The 22,128-nt window shown below is 37.9% G+C and overlaps 1 protein-coding gene across 4 annotated transcripts in view; it reads right to left on the minus strand.

Annotated features, from left to right (window-relative positions):
* Nucleotides 1–22,128, minus strand: part of GRIA3 (glutamate ionotropic receptor AMPA type subunit 3) — a 315,236-nt gene that overhangs the window by 61,528 nt on the left and 231,580 nt on the right. For all 4 annotated transcript variants that reach the window (XR_005237492.2, XM_008019472.3, XM_008019471.3 and 1 more), the window contains one exon: nt 9,878–10,254. Coding sequence is in view for 3 of the 4 variants with exons in the window: in XM_008019472.3 (XP_008017663.3) it covers nt 9,878–10,254 (377 nt within the window). In the remaining variant the exon portion in view is untranslated. The remainder of the gene's footprint in view (nt 1–9,877; nt 10,255–22,128) is intronic.

The following is a 22,128-nucleotide window of genomic DNA, read 5'->3' on the forward strand; positions in this document are numbered from 1 at the left end:
CTCTATGTTGCCCAGACTGGACTTGAACTCCTGGGCTCTAGCTATCTTCCAGCTTCAGCCTCCTGAATAGCTGGGACTGCAAGTGCACTCCCAGCAGGATTTTTCCTTTTAATTACAGGAAAGAATATATATATATATATATATATATCTTTTTTACCATCTCCTGCTTCCATAGGTAATAATTTAACTTACTGAGTTCTCTTCCTGTGAACTTTGCTGGGCACACCTGTAGAAGCAAGTGGTTTTCAGCCTTGGCTGCACATTAAAATCACCTAGAATCTTAAAAAAAAAGTCATGCTCAGGCCCACCAATTAAATCAGAACTTGGGAGGTAGGACGCAGACATTTAGATTTTTTAAAGCTCACCACGTGATTACAAAGCACGACCAAGGTTGAAAACCACTGCTGTAAGGTAATGTCATGAGAGAAACATAGTCAAAAACCTCTTCTTACTTGAAGATAAATGGGTAGGTGCTGGAAAATGAGCACTATTCACTTTGAGTTCAATAAATTTAACAAAGACATTGCCATTTTGTGGAGTTGATCACCCAAGAGGCAAGGAGCTAGACGATAATATTTATTATCATCTTCATATAAATAGCTGTCGGGGTCCAGGAGATTAGAAACTTTCTCCTTTGACAACTAAGCCTTAACCACACAAGGCAGACTCCAAGTGAAGTAGGAAACTACCTGTATAGTCGGACTAGAGGCATTAAAAGGCTTGCTTCCTCCACACCCCTCTCCACCCCTACGCACAGAAAATGAAAACAAAATCATCCTCCTGGTCTGATGGAGAAATTCTGTTGGAATCACCCTCTGTGTTGTTTTCAGGAGGCTTGGTCAAAACGTAACACATTACTTCAACAGCACCCACTGTTTATTCAGTTAGTAGGGAACGGGAAAGTAAGTTTTAATAAGGTGAAATTTTTGTTCTTAAATGTTACTGTGCATCAGCGTTACCTGAGGTGTTTGTTAAAATGCAGATTCAGACTAGTTGAATGCCCAAGAATCTGCACTTCTTAAGCATCACAGGTGATTCTGCTGCAAGTGGTCTGCAGACCAAACCGAGAAACAGTGTTCTTCTACATCAGTGATTCTCAGTTCTGCCTGCATATCAATATCATCTAGGGAGCTTCAGTCAAAACACATCTAAACAAAAAGACAAAAAACCTTGCCTAGGCTTCATCCAAGACCAATTAAATCCTAACCCTGGGGGTTGGGACTAAGCAGCAGCACTTTATAAAACTCTCGAGGTGCAGACAGCGTTGCAAGTTTGGTCCTACATCATGAGTGTTCCTCAGAGACAGGGACCATAGGAAGTTATTGGACAGTGTGAGGGAATTGAATGCTCAGTGATGGGTAATGGCTTGTATTCAGGAAACTTCATCTCTTTCACAGTGTTGCTGAAGGCTGGCTCTGTCTGCAGAAATGAAAATCTGCTCCCTAGGTTTTATAAAACATTGCCACATCATCCTTAGGATAATTCTGCTGTGTGGCAGAGCTCCATCCTAGTTATGCATGTTCTCCCATGCCTAGAAAAGCTCACAGGAAGAGAACCCACTCTGTCATAAAGTCAAGAATAGGCGTAGGAGCCTGGCATATCTCTAGGCTCTGTGGGAAGAGGGTAGTTCTGGGCTGAGAGCCGGCAAATCAAGCTCTTCTCTGTCTGTACCAGCATTTCACCACTTTGAAGCAAATTTAAATTCCTGTGTCCCAAGATAACCTTTTTCTGGCCTCTGGAAAACTCAGTTGTTTTAGATGCTACACTCTGATTGAATAATTTTGGCAGGTATTTTGATAAATATTTATTATTGGTTAACTATAACAAACTGACTTGATTTTTTAAAAATCTGCAGTTCCTGTTGGTCCCTGGATTCCTAAGACAACCCTTATTTATTTCCTGAGCATGATCACTTTTAGCTTTTTGAATTTGAAAATCTGCTTTGCAGCAGATTTTTCTAACAGTTACACTATCTCAGGATTTCATCTGGGAACATTTCTCTTTTAACCAGAAGTAAAAACATCTGGATGAATCACAAAAGAATGTGTCACACTTCTGAATGTTAAAAGTATACAGAGTGTTTTGATTATGCGTTTATACCTTTCAGAGTCTTTCTTCATTGTTGCTACATACATTTAATTTATTCTGAACTGATCTGACTCTAGAAATAATTTTGCTATATAAAAGATTAATACTCCAAAGAAACATCCATAGTAATAGAGGAACAAAAATGATAACAATTATAGCTACTACTTACTGAGCACTTCTTGGGGGCCAGACTCTGTTCTAATTGCTTTACCTGTGCCAAATATTTTAATTCTCTATCCCTATGGTTAGGTACTATTTTAAAGATAAGCAAACAGAGGTATTTTACAGATAAAGAAACTGAGGCACAGAGAGAAGGAATAGAAAATAAAACATTTAAACTTATACACTAGGAAAGAAATACCCACATTTTTGTAATATAAAATACCCGTATTTTGTATAAGAAAATCCAAAGTGGTGTGTAAGTTATAGAAGGTACAAATTTTCTACAAATGCTGAGAAATATAGTAGCATGAAAACCAAACATATTTGTATAATTATTGTTTATTATCTGTTGTTCATTTGGGACAGAACTGTGACTGTCATTTTTATTTGGAATGATGAGGTTTTGCCAGACCAAGGAGAAAACTGACTTTGGAGTAATTCCAGAATCATAGTTTGCTATGGAAAGAGGTATATTTTGCTGTTGTGAATACTAATGGTAGTTCATGCATTGTCTACTTGACAATGTGGAGAAAAATACAGTAATTTATGGAAATTACACTGTGCCATTGTATTGAGGCTAATGGACTGTGGCTGTGTCAGTCTCATCTAAAATCAAGCCTGCACATCATAATCTGGTTATTTTGGCCACTTTAGTACTGATTCAGATCATCATGTGGTTGATCTGAATGACTCAGCTGTTGGTTGTTGACATGACTGAAAATAAACCTAAATGCAAACTGGTCATTTTCGTGGCCTCTTGTCTACATGGTTATTGACTTTGGCAATTTTGTGGTTAATATCATGATATACCTATGAGCGTGGAGAATTTGGGTGATTACCCACATAGAAATGGCATAACAGTATCTGCATACCTCAGCAGAGATAGAAAAGGAGCTTCAGTGGAATCAGTATAGAATGCACAAGCTTGCATTCAACATTCTCCCCTCAAAACAGTAGTAGCTTAGACAAAAGATTTGATGGAATTTCCACCACTTTATTCCCTTGTTTAGCATAAGTGCCTCAATCCTTTCACTGAGAAAAAGTGCAGAGGAACCTACAGGGAAGAAGCTCCATAGGCATTTTTACATTTACCTTTTCTCATTAGGGAAACTATAGCCACTTAAACCCACATTTCACATGGAGGCTATATAAAAAGTGACTTATGGGTCAATTCCATCACATTTTATAAAGGATCTATTAAAATAAGACAAGACTTTATAGTTGAGTTAAAAAGACCTGTCATTTTCCAGTATCTTTCCCTCCATTAATGCAGCTACAAAATGTTTAACATTCATTTCAAATAGTTTTGTTGCACAAGACAGATTTCAAGGTTAGCATAATGAAATGGCTGTAAAATGCTGCACATTTAGTGTTTATAAAAGTGCATTATAAGAAGTGTATCATACCTTTTCAGGAAATGTAAGAGGAGGCGTGAAGTTAATGAAAGTAAATTAGCAACAAGAGGAAAACAGACATATAAAAGCACTGCAAAATACGTACATCAAATAATATACAATGCTCTTGTTATCTGCAATAATAAAGAACTAGAGTTTCTGAGTTAATAATAAAATGTATTTTATGACCTCTGAAATGATAATAAAAGTGAGCTATGTGCTATAACCTTTATCTTGTAAGTAAAATTTTATAATCTTCACTTTACTAGCTTTACAAGATGAAGAGCTGGGACTGAAAACTGCTTCTCTTTTGTACAAACTCTTTATCATTCCTCTTTTTCTCTTCTTTCTTCCAAAGTATGCATCATTTCTACACTCCATTTAATGCCATGTCTGTGACAGATTTTTTAAAAATGTGCAGAATCAATCTTTGGTTCTTATAGTCTTCTCTGATGGGAATAAGTAACCATGTCCCAAAGACTGAAAACTACAGCTTTTAGCCAGAAAAGCCACGAAATGGTTGTAATAAAAATTCTGCTATTACCTCATTAATTTATTATCACATCACTACTACTTTGAAGTGAATGTGCAGTAAGATAAAGACAGTGGTCATACATCAGCAGAGGAAATGGTATGCTTAAAACATAGCCCAAATTACTATTGTCTTTGATCTCATTTATTTTATACCCTTCATGTCTTTTATTATTCTACACATACTTCACATTTTAAAGGAGGATCTACGTGTCAACTAATCTGGACAGATCCCCTGCCCTCTTCAACAAAGTACTTGATATCTTGAAAACTTAACAGGAGAGTAACACCTTTGGAAACATCTGTACATAGTTATCAGGTTCAAGTTCATCTGTTCTTTCCATTTTCTCTGTAATAATTCCCCCAACTCTCATGTCTTCAATTTGTCTAGCCCTCAGATGTCCCTGCAGCTGCACAGAAAGTCAGCAGGGGGAGCATTTGTCTGGAAGGACTTGGACTCTGGACTGCTTAGTGGTTCTATCCAAGTTTTACAAAGGAAACAAATTTCATATTAAGAATAAAGTTACAACCTTCAGCCAATACCAGTAAGACATAGTAGAATAATACAATAAAAATATTTGCAAGCGGGGTAATCTTTAACAAAAGCAAGTTCAAGAAGGAATGTTGCTGGTTATTTCTCATCAGAGGTCAGCTCTTTGATACTAACTGGTATTTCAACTGTATTCCCAAGGAGTTTTAGGAACTAAAATGGAAATGTTATATTAGTTGTTAGTATTTGTGAAACTAGCATGATTATGTGCAGCCAATTTAATAATGACAATAGCTATCATTTATTGAGAACTTACATGCCTGGCACTGTGCTTTTTATTTTACAGATGAAGAACTGAGGCTTAGCAAGATTTAGTGATTTGCCCCAGGTTACACAACTGCTAAGCAGATTGTGAATCTAGTGAGGCTAACTCCAGTGCTCATGTGCTTAACCACTATGCTTCTTCCACTGCCTGTCTTCTCCTTCCCCACTGAGGGGGAAAAAGGTTGAATTGAATCTCCTCGCACCTTCCACCGACTCCTCCTAATAAATCAGTTTGTATGTGGATAAAGCCTCAGCTTATTATATTGATTACCTTCTCTAGAGTTAGCTCAGCCTCCGGCTTCATGTAGGACAAACTTATTCCCTCTGAACAATTATGGTAGTTCAAACCTAATATTGACATAGACTCTTTAAGCTTCTAGGTAGCTGTCAATAATTTGGTGGAAATGTAATGATGCCATCAATTTTTCTCATGATGTCTTGTTTCTGATTTCCCAGTCTTTTACTTTGAGCATACACACACTCGATAATATTTTAAATGCTCACTGCCTACTTTCATTGAAAACCAGAAAAAAGGTAGAATTTCTTTAGAGGTTGAGAGAATGGAAAACAGCTCTTGTGCCTGAGCATGAGGAGAGGAATGGAACAAACAGTGTAACTTCAGGTTGGTAGTGGGAGGCAGCATAGTGGAAATAATCATACTGTTGCCTCTGAAAACCTCCATGACCTCGGATTTCATCACATCATCCTTTGGGTGGTGTTCCCTTGTCTGTGATGTGGGAAAAAGCAGCATGAAGTGGAAGGAGCATGAGTTTTGGAATTGGAGCTTGGTTTGTACTCAGGCTCTGCCATTAGTTGTGTGACTGGGCAAATTATTTAATCTGACTATCACCTTCTTCAACTTAAAAATAAGTATAATGCCCACTCTGCAGTGGTGTTTTGAGGATTAAAATCCACGTGATAATGCAGGTAAAGTGCCTACACACAGTGGGAGCTGAGGGAAGGTGGTTGTTTTTCCTCTGCCTCCAGTAGATGGAAGCAGTTGGGCTAATTTATGTCTGACATTTCCTCCTGCTCTAATACTTAAATTCTGCTTTAAAATGTGGTATCATAATTTCTTGAATTGCTTCAGTTTTGAGAAAAGTCAGAGTGTATAATGCATGCTCACATTCTGGGCTTTCTGAAGAGTTTGCGTTCCAACCATGGCCATTAAACAGAAATATACTGCTGGTGTTTGCAGTCAAGGCAACCACAAATCTTACAGTAACAACTATGTTATTATCAGAAATTTCTAAATCTGTTAATAGTTCTAGAAACACATCACAGTGATTGCTGTTATACAATTGAGCACAAACATATAATAAGTAGAGCTCTCAAGATAAGGAGGAACATGTTTCCTCTTCACTAGTATATATAAGAAATATGCTAAGAAGTATAACATTTTATTAAAAGGCTTAAAGGTATAATTTATTTTGAAGGACACACAAAAGACAGTATTGGAGGAGGGATCACCCATATGGTGGAAAACATAGAGCTCATAAAGGCAATAATTTATTACTTAAAAGTATAGTAAGAATAATACTTGTTACTCTAGGCTAGTGTTCTGTAGGTTGTGTGCCCTATTTCTGGGCTGAATTGTAACCAGAATTTTAAAAAAATGACACAATAGAAAATATCAGAGTGCATTGCACATTGTAAGGGTAAAGTATGGCAAACTTTTGGTTATATACATATGTGTATACTGAGTTGTGATGGAAAATTTACTTCTTACTGTGGGTCATGGCAAAACATTTTGAAAGCCATTGCTCTTTATGACAGTGTCTAGTGTAGTATAATAAAACATATACTTTGAAAAAAAGCACTTGATGTATCTCAGTGCCAAAGAAGAGCCACAGCTTAAATTCTACTATACGACATTAACAAACCTGTTCAACTTGTCATTTTCAGGCCATAATCTTTAAGTTATTACTTAATGAATCAGTATACATAAGTACTTCTAAAAATGAGAAGAGACTTTTTGAGTATGCAGAGTAGTATGCAGCACTCCAATGGGGATACCACAAACTTAGTTCTAAAAATTTACTTACAGCAACCAATAAGATCTTTAGCCTTAATGACTCTTTAGTATTTTCTCAACATAGATTACCAGCCATGTTAAAAATCATTCAATTATAGGATCATTCAGAAACCATAATCTCTTGAAGTGAACATTTCAAAAAATAAAGAAACTAGCAAAACAAACTCCCAGATAATACAAAAAATGACACACATTCTAAGCACAAAAGGAACAGGGAGTGAAATAATTTGGAGAATGTAATCAAGCAGATTGAGAAAAGCCAAAAAATGTGTGACTTCGATAAATGAGGCATACCCCATACAGACTCTTTTAAAAAGCTGCCGAATATGGTTACCAATTAGTTATGCTGCAAAGCTTCTTTTTAAATGTTTTATGCTCCAAGTGGTTAATCTCAAAATGAAGTATGCTGTAAAAACACGGTAGGAATCTTCTGAGTCTTTATATTTCACATGAAAATCCCTAATATGTTTGTATAATTGACTCTGGTCAGTATTTGGATTAATATTGAAGTTTACCAAAACCTACAACTTTTTTGTCTCAAAATATAAAGATGTTACATTCATTTACAATGTATTATGATTAAGAATTCACCGCCATATTTGTTTAGGTTTAGACTAAGTTTGTGAGGCTCAGGACATTCATGTTCAGTATTTTGCTTTTCTTAGATAAAACTTGCATACCATAAAATTCACCAATACAAGTGTATGATCAGTGATTTTAGTAAACATAGTTGTGCAACTATCATCACAATCCAATTTTAGAGCATTTTTATCACCCTTAAAAGTTCCTTCATGCTCATTTGCAGTTAATCCTTGCAGGCCTAGGACTAGGATAAGGCAAGTGAAGCAACCCCCCCACATGCAAAGTTTAAAGGGGCATCAAAATCTCATTAATCAAGATGAACAGAATTTTAGTCCAATATTTAAAAAATTAATGCATAATATCAAAATTTTAAATAAAGCTTGGATGTGATCCCTGTACTTGCTTTACTCAGGCTCAATTGCCTCACCCTAATACTGGCCCTGATTATCCCCTCTCTGCTCCCTTCAAGCCCCTGGCAACCACTAACATACTTTCTGTCTCTGTAGACTGCCTATTCTGGACAAATAGAATCATACAATGTGAGATATTCAATAAATGGGATTCAAATGGCATAATATGTGGCCTTTTGCATCTGGCTTATTTCACTTAGCATAACTTTTTTTTTTTTTTTTTTTTTTTTTGAGATAGAGTTTTGCTCTTGTTGCCCAGGCTGGAGTGCAATGGTGCAACCTTGGCTCACTGCAACCTCCGCCTCCCTCATGTGATTCTCCTGCCTCTGCCTCTCAAGTAGCTGGGATTACAGGTGCCTACCACCATGCCCAGCTAATTTTTTGCATTTTTAGTAGATACAGGGTTTCACCATGTTGGCCAGGCTGGTCTTGAACTCCTGACCTCAGGTGATCCACCTGCCTTGGCCTCCCAAAGTGCTGGGATAACAGGCATGAATCACCATGCCCGGCCCAGCATAACATTTTTAAGGTTCATCCATGTTGTAGATATGTCAGTAGTCTGTTCTTTTTAATTGGTGAATAGTATTCCACTATATAGATATATCATATTTTGTTTATTTATTCATGAGTTGATGGACATTTGGGTTGTTTCTACTTTTTTAATATCATAAAGTTACTATGAACATTTGTGTGTAATTTTTTGTGTGAATATGTTTTCCTTTCTCTTAGGTAAATAGCTAAGAATAGAATTGCTATGTTATATTTTAAGTATATATCTTACTTGATAAGAAACTGCCAAACTATTTTCCAATGTGGCTGTAGTATTTTGCATTCCCACTACTAGTGGATGAAAGTTCCAGTTGTTCTACATTGTCATCAGCACTTGGTATTGCCTATCTTTTTGATTGCAGCCATTCTAGAGGATGTATGGAAGCATCTCATTGTGGTTTTAATTTGCATTTCCCTCATGGCTAACAATGTTGAGTATCTTTTGTTGTGCTTATTAGCCATTTGTATATCTTCTTTGGGGAAATGTCCATTCAAATCTTTTGTTTATTAAAAAAATTGGATTGTCTTCTTTTTATTGAGTTGTAAGAGGTGTCATATATTCTGGATATAAGTCCTTTATCAGACATATGATTTACTAATGTTTTCTCCCAGTTGGTTTTTTTTTTTTCATTTTCTTAATATGTCTTTTTAAATGCAAGGTTTTGAATTTTGATGAAGTCCAGTTTATCAAATTTTTAATGGATTGTGCTTTTTGTGTCTTATCTAAGAGCACTTTGTCTAATCCAAAGTCAAACAGATATTCTCCTATGTTTTCTTTGAGAAGTTTTATAGTTTTAACTAGAAAACTTGGATGGGATACTACAATGGATAATTGTAGGCAGTCTGAGAGCAAAATGAAAAAGGGAGGGCATTGAAAGGAGAAGGTTGGAAGGATTTAAAGAAGAGTTCTATGTTCTTTTAAATTTTGTCTGGATCCAATCTCTTGACAAATGAGAAAACACTTTAGTACAATTAATTAGGAAACCATGTCTGTTTGATCTGATGAAGATTTAGTATTTGCTTTATCTGAGTAATATTAATATTAGTGGCAATGTTGCCTTTATCCAGAGTTCAAATGTTTGTTTTAATGTATATACAATACCATAGAAATGCAAAAAAGACATTCAAAGCAACACCAATGACACACTCACTTCATGGACGTAAGCAAACACAATGGCTTGATGATAATTTGTCATTTGATGGAATGTTAAATGAAAAAAATTTGGAGTTGAGATGGATGAATACCATATGCACATGAATGGAGTATGGCCATAAAATGCAATGAGGCATTGAGTATGCCACAAAAACAAACCTTGGAGAAATATCACATCCTTGCTGCATAAAGGCACCCAAGGAAAACCAAAGACTGTTAAATATTCCAAATTCATTTGGAGGATCAGGAGGACTTTGTGGGTCACGAGGTTCTTCATTGTTGTCTTCCAAGTGCCATTCATAAGGACTGAATCTGCTGACTAGGAAAAGAACTACGCTGACTCCAATGTAAGCGAAGACAATGCACATCCAGATTTCATAAGCCAGGGGATCCAGAAATGAGAATACGCCTGGTTTTGATTTCTGAGGCTTCTTTATCATGATGGAGATGCCCAGGCTCATGAATGGTTTTGAAAAATCTATGACTTCTTCACGGACCAATGTTATAGTGAGTGGAGCAACAGCTATATCAGCTCTCTGAAAAAAAAAAAAGAAAACATATATGACTTTTAGAGACAGTCTTTTAATCAGTTATTTGTTACTTAATATACTTCTTTGATGAAAACGTCAAGTTCTAAATCTTTACAAACAATTGAATTGTCAATGCTTAGGTTAGAAAAGTGGTAGTGTTCAATGGGTTCTAAAGTGCTTTAACTTGATAGTAAATTAAAGAAAGGGTGCTGGCCTTTTGTCCTCTGAGACACATTGGCTTAGAGCAACTGACTCTGCTTTCTTTTCCTAATAGTGTATTTTCGCTACCTTATAATACAACTTGTACTGCCTTGTGACATATCACTGTTTACCTCTTGTTTTCTTTTTTTTTTATGTGATGTGTGTGTGTTTTTTTTTTTTCTTTTTCTTTTTTTTTTTTTTGTTATTATACTTTAAGTTCTAGGATACATGTGCATAGCGTGCAGGTTTGTTACATATGTATACTTGTGCCATGTTGCTGTGCTGCACCCATCAACTCGTCAGCACCCATCAATTCGTCATTTACATCAGGTATAACTCCCAATGCAATCCCTCCCCCCTACACCCTCCCCATGATAGGCCCCTGTGTGTGATGTTCCCCTTCCCGAGTCCAAGTGATCTCATTGTTCAGTTCCCACCTATGAGTGAGAACATGCAGTGCTTGGTTTTCTGTTCTTGTGATAGTTTGCTAAGAATGATGGTTTCCAGCTGCATCCATGTCCCTACAAAGGACACAAACCCATCCTTTTTTATGGCTGCATAGTATTCCATGGTGTATATGTGCCACATTTTCTTAATCCAGTCTGTCACTGATGGACATTTGGGTTGATTCCAAGTCTTTGCTATTGTGAATAGTGCTGCAATAAACATATGTGTGCATGTGTCTTTATAGCAGCATGATTTATAATCCTTTGGGTATATACCCAGTAATGGGATGGCTGGGTCATATGGTACATCTAGTTCCAGATCCTTGAGGAATCACCATACTGTTTTCCATAATGGTTGAACTAGTTTACAATCCCACCAACAGTGTAAAAGTGTTCCTATTTCTCCACATCCTCTCCAGCACCTGTTGTTTCCTGACTTTTGAATGATTGCCATTCTAACTGGTGTGAGATGGTATCTCATTGTGGTTTTGATTTGCATTTCTCTGATGGCCAGTGACAACAGAGAGCCAAATCATGAATGAACTTCCATTCACAATTGCTTCAAAGAGAATAAAATACCTAGGAATCCAACTTACAAGGGATATAAAGGACCTCTTCAAGGAGAACTACAAACCACTGCTCAGTGAAATAAAAGAGGACACAAACAAATGGAAGAACATACCATGCTCATGGATAGGGAGAATCAATATCGTGAAAATGGCCATACTGCCCAAGGTTATTTATAGATTCAATGCCATCCCCATCAAGCTACCAATGACTTTCTTCACAGAATTGGAAAAATCTGCTTTAAAGTTCATATGGAACCAAAAAAGAGCCCGCATCTCCAAGACAATCCTAAGTCAAAAGAACAAAGCTGGAGGCATCACGCTACCTGACTTCAAACTATACTACAAGGCTACAGTAGTAACCAAAACAGCATGGTACTGGTACCAAAACAGAGATATAGACCAATGGAACAGAATAGAGTCCTCAGAAATAATACCACACATCTACAGCCATCTGATCTTTGACAAACCTGAGAAAAAACAAGAAATGGGGAAAGGATTCCCTATTTAATAAATGGTGCTGGGAAAATTGGCTAGCCATAAGTAGAAAGCTCAAACTGGATCCTTTCCTTACTCCTTATACAAAAATTAATTCAAGATGGATTAGAGACTTAAATGTTAGACCTAATACCATAAAAACCCTAGAGGAAAACCTAGGTAGTACCATTCAGGACATAGGCATGGGCAAAGACTTCATGTCTAAAACACCAAAAGCAACGGCAGCAAAAGCCAAAATTGACAAATGGGATCTAATTAAACTAAAGAGCTTCTGCACAGCAAAAGAAACTACCATCAGAGTGAAGGCAACCTACAGAATGGGAGAAAATTTTTGCAATCTACTCATCTGACAAAGGGCTAATATCCAGAACCTACAAAGAACTCAAACAAATTTACAAGAAAAAAACAAACAACCCCATCAAAAAGTGGGCAAAGGATATGAACAGACATTTCTCAAAAGAAGACATTCATACAGCCAACAGACACATGAAAAAATGCTCATCATCACTGGCTACCTCTTGTTTTCTTATTTTAATTTTCATGTTCTTATGTCTTATCTCCCTCACTTGACTGAAAATTCTTGTGGAGCAGGCATAATATCATATACTTCTGCTTCACTCTACACCATGAGGTGCAACACAGGGCCACAGCAGTTTAATTCTCAGGTATTTGCTATCTTATATTATTCTTGAATTTTTTTTGAGAGTATATCTATTAAAACAGGTTTTTTGAAGGCAGAGACTCAGTCTTCTATTTTTGTATGTATCACTGCAACAGATTCTAAACTAAAGAAACTGTAGATTCCTAAAACATGAGTTGTTGATTATTGTATATGACATATGCGAACATGAAAGAAATTTGCCTGGGCAATAACAAGGGTAAAAGAGTTGTCAGAAAACATATTAATTTATACAGTAAGCTATATTTTCTAGTGATAATATCAGTGTAGCACTCACATGTATTGAATCAATAAAATAAATGTCAGTAGTGCACTGCACAATTAACTCAGGCAAAGGCAGGCAACGTTTTTATATTAATCCCTTGAAAATAGGCACTAGGATTTTCTACATTTATTTCTTTTGTTTTTTTTGCAATTGTTCCTTTCCAACGGTAGTAAGTCTTAGCCTGAAGCCAGGCCTTAAAATGCACACAAAGAAAAATCCTTCGGACTAAGGAAAGGCTTTTGGATGGTATATCATATATGAAGTGAAAACACCAGTTTTGATCATTTTTTTCTATGTTCAGAACAGCTATGCCTCAATACCCCTACCAAAGGGGAGAGGTAGGGAAGTCTGATATAGAGTATATTTTCAAAGAAATGAAATTTTACTCCTTTGAATTACATATGATAAACCAGTTGAGAAATACTCCTTAATTGGTTTAAGGGGAAATGCAGATGAACAGCTAGCTAACATTTATTGAGTGCTTATTCTATGTGAGGCACTTTGCTAAGCACATTATACTTACTATCTCATTTAATTCTCACAGTAACCTTGATGTTGGTACAATCACCATTCCTGTGTTAGAGATGGAGAAACTAAAGCACAGAGAGGCTGGGATTAGAACCCTGGTCTTCAGATTCCAGAACCCAGTTGCTTAATGAACATAATGTTCTAACTTCATAGATACTTGCAGGTTTCTACTATACACTACTTTTATCTCCAATTATCAACCTTAGCCAACCCCTCTTAGGTTCATTCCAATGCAAATTTGAGTCTTTATTCTGTGCCAAGCACTATTCTAGGTGCTAGGAATGAAGCAGTGAACAAGACAGACAAAACAGACAAAAATACTTACCTGCATGGAGGGCATCCTACATCCTTTACATCCTAGTGGAAGTTGCAGAAAGCATGGGTTTATTGAAGCCAACTGCCTACTGATCAAATCTTCCTTGGAGGCTCAACCATTTCAAACTCATCATTTCTAAAATTAAACCCATATATCCCCACAAAAGTAGATTCTCCTCTGTGTCTGTGAATGATGCTTATTTCAAACTTTTCCCAGTTCCTAATCCTTATTAGTCCTATCCTTTCTGCAGATGATCTTGCCTCTTTCTTTACTGAGAAGATAGAAGCCATTTGACATAAGCTCTATCATCTCAGTGCCCCCCCTACACTTTGTCAACATATTGCAGCATCTTTATACATTTCTTCTGTGTGTTTCCACCTCACAGAAAGTGACACTTTCTAAGATTTGATCAACTTATTCCATGCATTCTATATTTCTCTGTTGCTTCTTAAAACCCAGATCTATCTACTGTCTCTTTTACATCTTTAATTTTTCCCTTCTCCATTAATCTATCCCAGTGGTTCTTAAAGTATGGGCCCTAGATTAGCAGCAAAAGAGTCACCTGGGAACTTGTTAGAAATGCCAGTTCAACAGACACATGAAAAAATGCTCATCATCACTGGTCATCAGAGAAATGCAAATCAAAACCACAATGAGATGCCATCTCTTGCCAGTCAGCATGGCGATTATTAAAAAGTCAGGAAACAACAGATGCTGGAGAGGATGTGGAGAAATAGGTACGCTTTTACACTGTTGGTGGCAGTGTAAATTAGTTCAACCATTGTGGAAGACAATGTGGCGATTCCTCAAGGATCTAGAACTAGAAATACCATTTGACCCAGCGATTCCATTACTGGGTTATAAATCACGCTACTATAAAGACACAATGTACCCGTATGTTTATCGTGGCACTGTTCACGGTAGCAAAGACTTGAAACCAACCCAAATGTCCATCAATGATAGACTAGATTAAGAAAATGTGGCACATATACACCATGGAACACTATGCAGCCATAAAAAAGGATGAGTTCATGTTCTTTGCAGGGAGATGGTTGAAGCTGGAAACCATCATTCTGAGCAAACTATTACAAGGACAGAAAACCAAATACCACATGTTCTCACTCATAGGTGGGAGTTGAACAATGAGAACACATGGCCACAGGTGGGGGAACACCACACCCTGGGGCCTGTCAGGGGGTGGGGGGCTGGGGGAGGGATAGCATTGGGAAAAATACCTAACATAAATGATGAGTTGATGGGTGCAGCAAATCAACATGGCACATGCATACCTATGTAACAAACCTGCACATTGTGCAAATGTACCCTAGATCTTAAAGTATAATTAAAAAAAGAAATGCCAGTTCTCAGGCTCCACCCCAGAGGTATGGGATGAGAAAATGTGGAGGGATGAGACTCATGTGGCCTTCCAGTTTGTTGTAATGCTTGCTATAATTTGAAAATCATTGATCTATTTTATTCACTTAAAAGCATTTTCAGGTAATCCTGTTTACTAACAAACAAAAATGAAACAGAAAACACTCCTCCCACCTTTTGATCCTGCTGCCTTCTTAACCACATGACATCTCTCCCTAACACCACCAGTATTATTGAAAAAAATACAGCTTTACTGTCTTGATATCAACACCACTTTCTCCTTATACCCCTGAGACTTAATTTCCAGCCCCTCCAAATTACTGAAATTGTTTCTTGAACTATATACTTGACTACTAAATCCAAAGATCTTCCTTCAGACATTAACTGCTTGTGTGACGCCATTGGCCTTTTGCAGTATGTACCCTCTTTCCTTAGTTCTCTGTTATGAAAGACTCCAGATTCTCCTCCTACCTCCCTGAATGTTCCTTCTCTGACTTTCCTTCCTAGTTCTGCTCTCTCAATCAAGGTGCACCTCTGTACCCCAAGAGACTATTCAGAGTGCCTGTCTTAGGAGATAATCAATGAAGGTTTGTTCTTTAAGGTTCTGTCCTTCACTTTCATCCCTCAGTATTGTTACCTATGGTTTCAACTCTCATCTCATTGTGGCTAACTTCTGAATTTCCAATTCCATGTTACTAACTAGAAGGGAGCCAAAGACAAATTTTCATCTATTTTACCCTTTTGCCTGAAGCTAGACCTGGTCATAGTAAAAAAGGTTACTGAGGAGAATGAGTTGGCCAGAAAGCTAGCAGAGTTTTTTTTTTTTTTTTTTTTTTTGGCAGAGAGAGTCTGAATCAGTTACAAAGAGTCTTGTCATGCCAAGAGAATTCACAGATAAAGCCACTTCCTCTCTTTGCCAACATGTCTGCCTCCTGCTCAGAGCATGCAAATACCCCTCTAGTATCATTTCTCACTTGATTTCATTTGAATTTAATTACTTAATTTAACCAGTATTTTTCATCTTTTAAGTCTAAAAGATAGTTCTAGGAGAAATTGTTACTTGTTTGTTTTAGAAAAAATAAATAAGAAGGCATTCACCTAAGAAAATTATTTTGGAATGAATTTAAGGAATTTGGGCTCTTTTCTAGCAGGTACAGAAAGGAGTTTGAGAATCTTGACCCCTTTAAAAAAAACTCTAACTCGGTAATTGAAGCACCTACTACATGGTAAGCACCACTAAATACTAACAAGACATGGCTAGATGGATAAAGCAGGACTTTGTGTTGTCTGAGTCCCAGGAACATTCATCAAAAGAACAGATCCCCAAAAAAGGCCATTCCTAGTTTGAAGTACTTCTGAAATCACAAAAGAGAACAGGAAGAATCTGCTCCCCTTAGGCACTTGCCTTTTATTCCCCTCAGCCTGGCATTTCCATATTTTTTTCTGGATTGTTTCTTTATAAGGCGATTTTTCAAAAAATGTGGAATTTATCTATGTTTTGGAGGGTGCTCTCCTAATCAATAATGGCATTAAATCTGTGCTCAGTTGTACCTCATTTGATGTAGACCTGACTCCAAAAGGATAATTCCCCATGATGAACCTTAAAAAGACCTATTACAGATGGAAAAAGACAAAGGAATAGCAAAAAACTGGTGGAAGAAGGCAGGTGGAAGAAGACTCAAGGACAGCTTGAGGCAGAATCTGTAGCTCCCTTTCCTTCTATTGGTAGGAGATTTAGCAACTCTTCTCCTTTCTTGAATGTTTGGTAAGAAACCAAGCAGCAGAACTCATGTCAGCTCAGAGCCAGCCTTGGAGAAGCCCTTGCCCTCTATCACCACTATCCCCACAGGCAGTCGTTGGCTGCATGTAAGTTTTCTTTTGAAAAGTATCTGTTCATGTCCTTTGCCCACTTTTTTATGGGGTTGTTTTTTGTACACCAAACCCCTGTAATATGCAATTTACTTAGGTTACAAACCTGCATATGTACCCCTGAACGTAAAATAAATGTCAAAAAATGCTGTTGTGACAATTGATGATTTCAGAGCATAGGACCTGCTTGTCATAATTTGTGTGGAGCAATCATGTTATGGCAGTCCCAGGAGAGCTCAATATGTATTTTGGACGCTAGTTAGTTATATGCTCCTCCCTGTAACTAACATCCAAAAATATCCATTGAGCTCTCCTGGGATTGCCATAGCAAGAAGGTAAAGGGAGTGGTCACTTTCAAGGCAACTTAAAGACTGAGGAGGCCCACACTGATGAAAAACTGAAAAAGGTAAGTCCTCAAATGGAATTTCTTTCCTAGTCTCTGCTCTTATGAAAGCCAGCTGGAGGCTGGGAGAGAGAGTGGTAAGAATTATGGATGGGGCCAGCTAGTAGGTGAAATTCTGACTCAATAATGAAGTGCCTCTCTTGGGGTGTCCTGAATCACTCCAGTGGCCAGTTGTCTTCAAGCCATTGCTTGCACTGGTAATAGCAGTAGGCAAGTTATTTTCAGAAACCTAGGTAGGTAAGTGCGTGGTAGTGGTATGAGGGTGCTCTAATTGACAGACAAAATCAAGCAAATGGAAAGAGCACAGAGTAAGAGTTTGTTAGTGCTTTTGCTTGCATCTTGACTACTTAAAGTATTTTAATCAAGCAGCCTAAGTGTGGCTGTGTGGGCTCAGTAAACACACTGAATTAGGTTTGAATTTTCCACTCACCAGTTGCAAACATGGAACAATTGCATTATTGGAGAGGATTTAACTTGAGGGGATTTATAATCCTTTTCATAGGTGGGTTGTCAAAGTTGTAAATGTTATAAAACTTAAAAACCAATAAACTCATATGTGTAGGGCTGATGCACTTAAGAATCTGACAGATTTTAGCCAGAGATGACGCTGACTTTAAATGTAATTTAAAAAATTCTTTGAGATTGCAAGCTTGTTATATCTTTAAGAATTTTCATCTGACTATCTGATACAAAACTTGTAACCCACCTTGAGACTACGAATGAGCAGGAGCTTGTCAGACACCATTTTAAAGCACTTTCTGAAAGCAAGGAAGGGGATAGGAGAGAGGGAGTAGACAATGTATTGATGTGTAATCATAATGTACTATATGTTATGTTATCCAAGAGAAGAAGCAGACATGACCTGACCCTTTGTCCCTGTATCAGTCACAAGGCTCTAGCTGCCTTTGGCAGACATTTCCTTTGGAAAGTTGATATGTGTTGAAAACAGGAGTGGGGCAGAATCAAGCTAGACAATAGGAATATAATTGCTGTGTGCTGGGGGACAAGACTTAAACTGATTTATTGGCAGTACTCTATGGGACATTTACTGTCTACAACTGATAAGATCTGGAGAAAAGAATGAGGCTTATTTAAATCTGTGCAACATCAAGCAGTGTCACAACAGAATATCCTAATTTCTTTATCCAGAACAGGTATCCCAGACTGGATCTATTGATTAGGGCTCCTTGTTCTTGGGGTGTTGAGAGAGTTAAAGACAATATGAAGATAAAAAAGTGTCCCTGAAGCTGGATGAAGGCCTTGTGAGACTACGTTTAGCTGGAAATATTTTCCCCACTTTTTCTGCTTAGAACGGCATACTTCATGTGTCCTTAATGCTCCTTCCTGGAGTTCACATGCATCATTTGAAGGAGGGGGCACTTTTATCAAATCATCGGCCCTTCTGCCAAAGCCCAGTATAATCACCTGAAGAATATCTGGCATCTGTTACTGGACCCTTGCTTCTCTGACTTTTAGCTGGAAGGACAAATCGACTCTCTGTCTTTCTTAATGGAAAATGAATCCAGCTTAGGATAGTGACAACCTAAGAGATAATTTCTTCTAGGCAGAGAAATGTCAGTGCAAATAGTATCTGTAAAGTTGCCATGTGTCCTGGGAACGTGAAGGAGTCTGGGGACACCCAGGGAATATGACCTATAATCAACCATCCCTGCAACCCCATTACTACCCCCAGGCTCTCTGCTATCTTCTAAGTCAGAAGAAGCAATTTAAGCAGCAGCTTGTCAAGCCTTTCCCAAAGCAACCCCCCTCTTCTTTATCCTTAGTTGTAAGTGCTAGGAACATAAGGAACATGGCAGTTGCCCACTGGGAGGTGTTCTGTTAATTGGAGCCTCAATTTCCTTTTAGCCTTTCTCCTGACTCTCTTTTTCTCTTAGATCCTATCTCCTCTACAAGGGCAGAACCCCCAGCTGTCTATATTGGGTTTTCAAATATTTCAAGTGATAACTAGAAATGTGGATTACATTATCCTGGAGGCCATAAATAAGCAGGATGAGTATCTTGGATGAAAAAAAAAAAAGCAAAATGAGTATCTTAGATGGAAAAGTTTATAATACAACTAGATTGTAAGCCCCTTAGAGCCAGGTGGGGATGCTATGTCTGATTGATACAACACCAATATTCCCATAATCTGACAAGTTTAGTGAACTGAGCCAATGTGACCCAGTGGACAGAGCACTAGACCATGAGTCACAAAACCTGTGTTGCCAAGTTGTGGGATTTTGTGACTTTGTCCAATCCTGCTGCCACTCCTGTACCTGTGTCCTCTATCAGGCTTTGGTTTCCTGATTACCTGAGGGGCAGTTCTGATGTCTTGTCTTGGCTGGTTCCCATATGCATTTGTAAAAATGAATGGTAAGGTAGGATTCAGAATGTTTAAGAGCCCTGCTAGCAAAAAAAATGCTGTTTTAAAGTGCTCTCAAAACATATGGTATTTAGAAACCATAAAAACTTGTGGTCTGTAAGCCATTTGATCTGGGACTGTTACCATGTAGTGGTGTTACAGACATCCAACTCAAAATCAAAACTGCTAAAAGCAGGTGGACAGTTTCAAGTCCATAATGTTCTGAAGGGCTTACATAATGGGGCACATTGTGTCCTACTGAGGTTTGTTTCAAAAATAGCCTTCTTAGAGATACAAGGTGCCCCAACATCAACCTGATTTGAATTTCTTTAGAAAAAACCTATTTATAAATCATCTGAAAACAGGTTGATTGGCTTCTTTATTCTTTAACAAATTTAATTCATTTTGATTCTTTCTTGAGACTTTATGACTGACACTGAAATCTCCCTTGCAGAGCTTTCTTCATCTCTGATTTTTTTCATTCTTTCCACTCTGCTCTGTTTTACATACTAAAAGCATAAGAGAAATACCCTTAAGATAAAGCAGTGCCTATCTGTGTAGGTTTCATGTTCACTGCAAGAAATATTTCCCTGTTCTCCATCTTTTTACTCATTAAGAACTTAGAGAAACCATTAGGGGTTTTCAGTTCTTCTTTTTTAAAGCAACTTGCAAACCACAAGAGGCCAGGCCTGCCAGAAATGAAAGCCTGTGTTTTCATTTTTCTCCATTTCTGTCATTGATAGAGAAATTGAAAACTTCCCAATGCCAAAAGACTAAAACTTCTAAATGAAGATGAAGACACATTTAGCTCATGAGATCATCCTCTTTAACAGAGAGCTTTTACTCCAAGCATGATAAGAACGTCTATTTTTCATAGCCACAGGTTTTAGAGGAAAATGGAATTTGGCAGTCTTCTCCGATGGGTTGGTTTGCTGTAGTTCTCTGGAATCACCTCCTGTTATAAGCCCAGAAAGCATCAGAAAGTTGTCTTAGGCAGGGGAAGGAGGAGGACATTTCTGTAAGAGCCTCCCTGGCTATTGCTTTTGTCTTTAGTAGAAAGAACTAAAAGGAAAAGATGGGAAGGTTCCTATAGGAACACTTTTCCTATTCAGAAGTGGAGAGAAGGCATCTAAGTTGCTAAACAAATAAGGGACTCTAATACTCAAGCTCCCTCACTCACAAATAGACAAACTGGAATGAGGAAGAGATATGTGGAGATTAAATGAGTGCAGTACAGGGAACATGCCAGAGGAGAAACCAAATCCAGTGAGAAAATTAGTCTTTGTCTGAACAATGTCAATAAATCTGCCTTGCTCTATGTCACTGTGTGTAATGTCTTCCTCAATGCCAGGAGAGCAGTGATCTATTTACAGAGAGTGACAGGAGAAATATGGTCATTCAGTTGTGATGGGGTGGTAGAGTTCATGGTATAGCTCACATCAGATAACCTGGGCTAGTAGAAACTTACACCTTAGCCCGGGTGCGGTGACTCACACCTGTAATCCCGACACTTTTGGAGGCTGAGGCGGGTGGATCACTTGAGGTCAGGAGTTTGAGACCAGCTTGGCCAACCCCATCTCTACTAAAAAATATTTTTAATATTAGATGGGCATGGTGGCAGGTGCCTGTAGTCCCAGCTACTCAGGAACTTGAGGCAGGAGAATCACTTGAACCCTGGACGCAGAGATTGCAGTGAGCCAAGATCATGCCACTGCACTCTAGCTTGGGTGACAGAGCAAGACTCCATCTCAAAAAGAAATAAATAATAAATGAAATAAAAAGACACTTACGCCTTAAATTTCTTGCCATGCTGCTGTGGCCAACCACTCTTCTCTCCAGAATGACTAAGGCACCATAAGCCTTTCTAATAACTTTCAGCTATCTTTCAGAATGGGATGGGCCTGAAACCACACTTTGGCTGTTGGACAGAGTGTAATGGTTAAAAAGCATGGACTTCAGAGTCAAAGACCTGGGTTAAAGTTATTGTGTCACTGTTACAGTTGGAATATTTGTGTCCCCACGTCCCTCCACCCCCACCAATTCATATGTTGAAATCCTAAACCCTAAGGTGATGGTATTAGGAAGTGGGGCTTTGGGAGGTGATTAGGTGATGGGAGTGAAGCCCTCATAAATGAAACTTACAGTACCCTTATAAAAGAGGCCCAAGAGGGACCCCTTACCCTTTCCATCATGTAAGAACACAGGAAGAGGTACCATCTATGAGCCTGAAAGTGGCCCTCACCAGACAATGAATCTCCCTTGATCTTGGACTTCCCAGTCTCCAGGACTGTGAAAAATAAATTCCTGTTGTTTATAAGTGACCCAGTTTATGATGTTTTATTATAGCAGTCCAAACAAACTAAGATAGTCACT

Source organism: Chlorocebus sabaeus, chromosome X (assembly GCF_047675955.1).
Source record: "Chlorocebus sabaeus isolate Y175 chromosome X, mChlSab1.0.hap1, whole genome shotgun sequence".
Taxonomy (NCBI): Eukaryota; Metazoa; Chordata; class Mammalia; order Primates; family Cercopithecidae; genus Chlorocebus; species Chlorocebus sabaeus.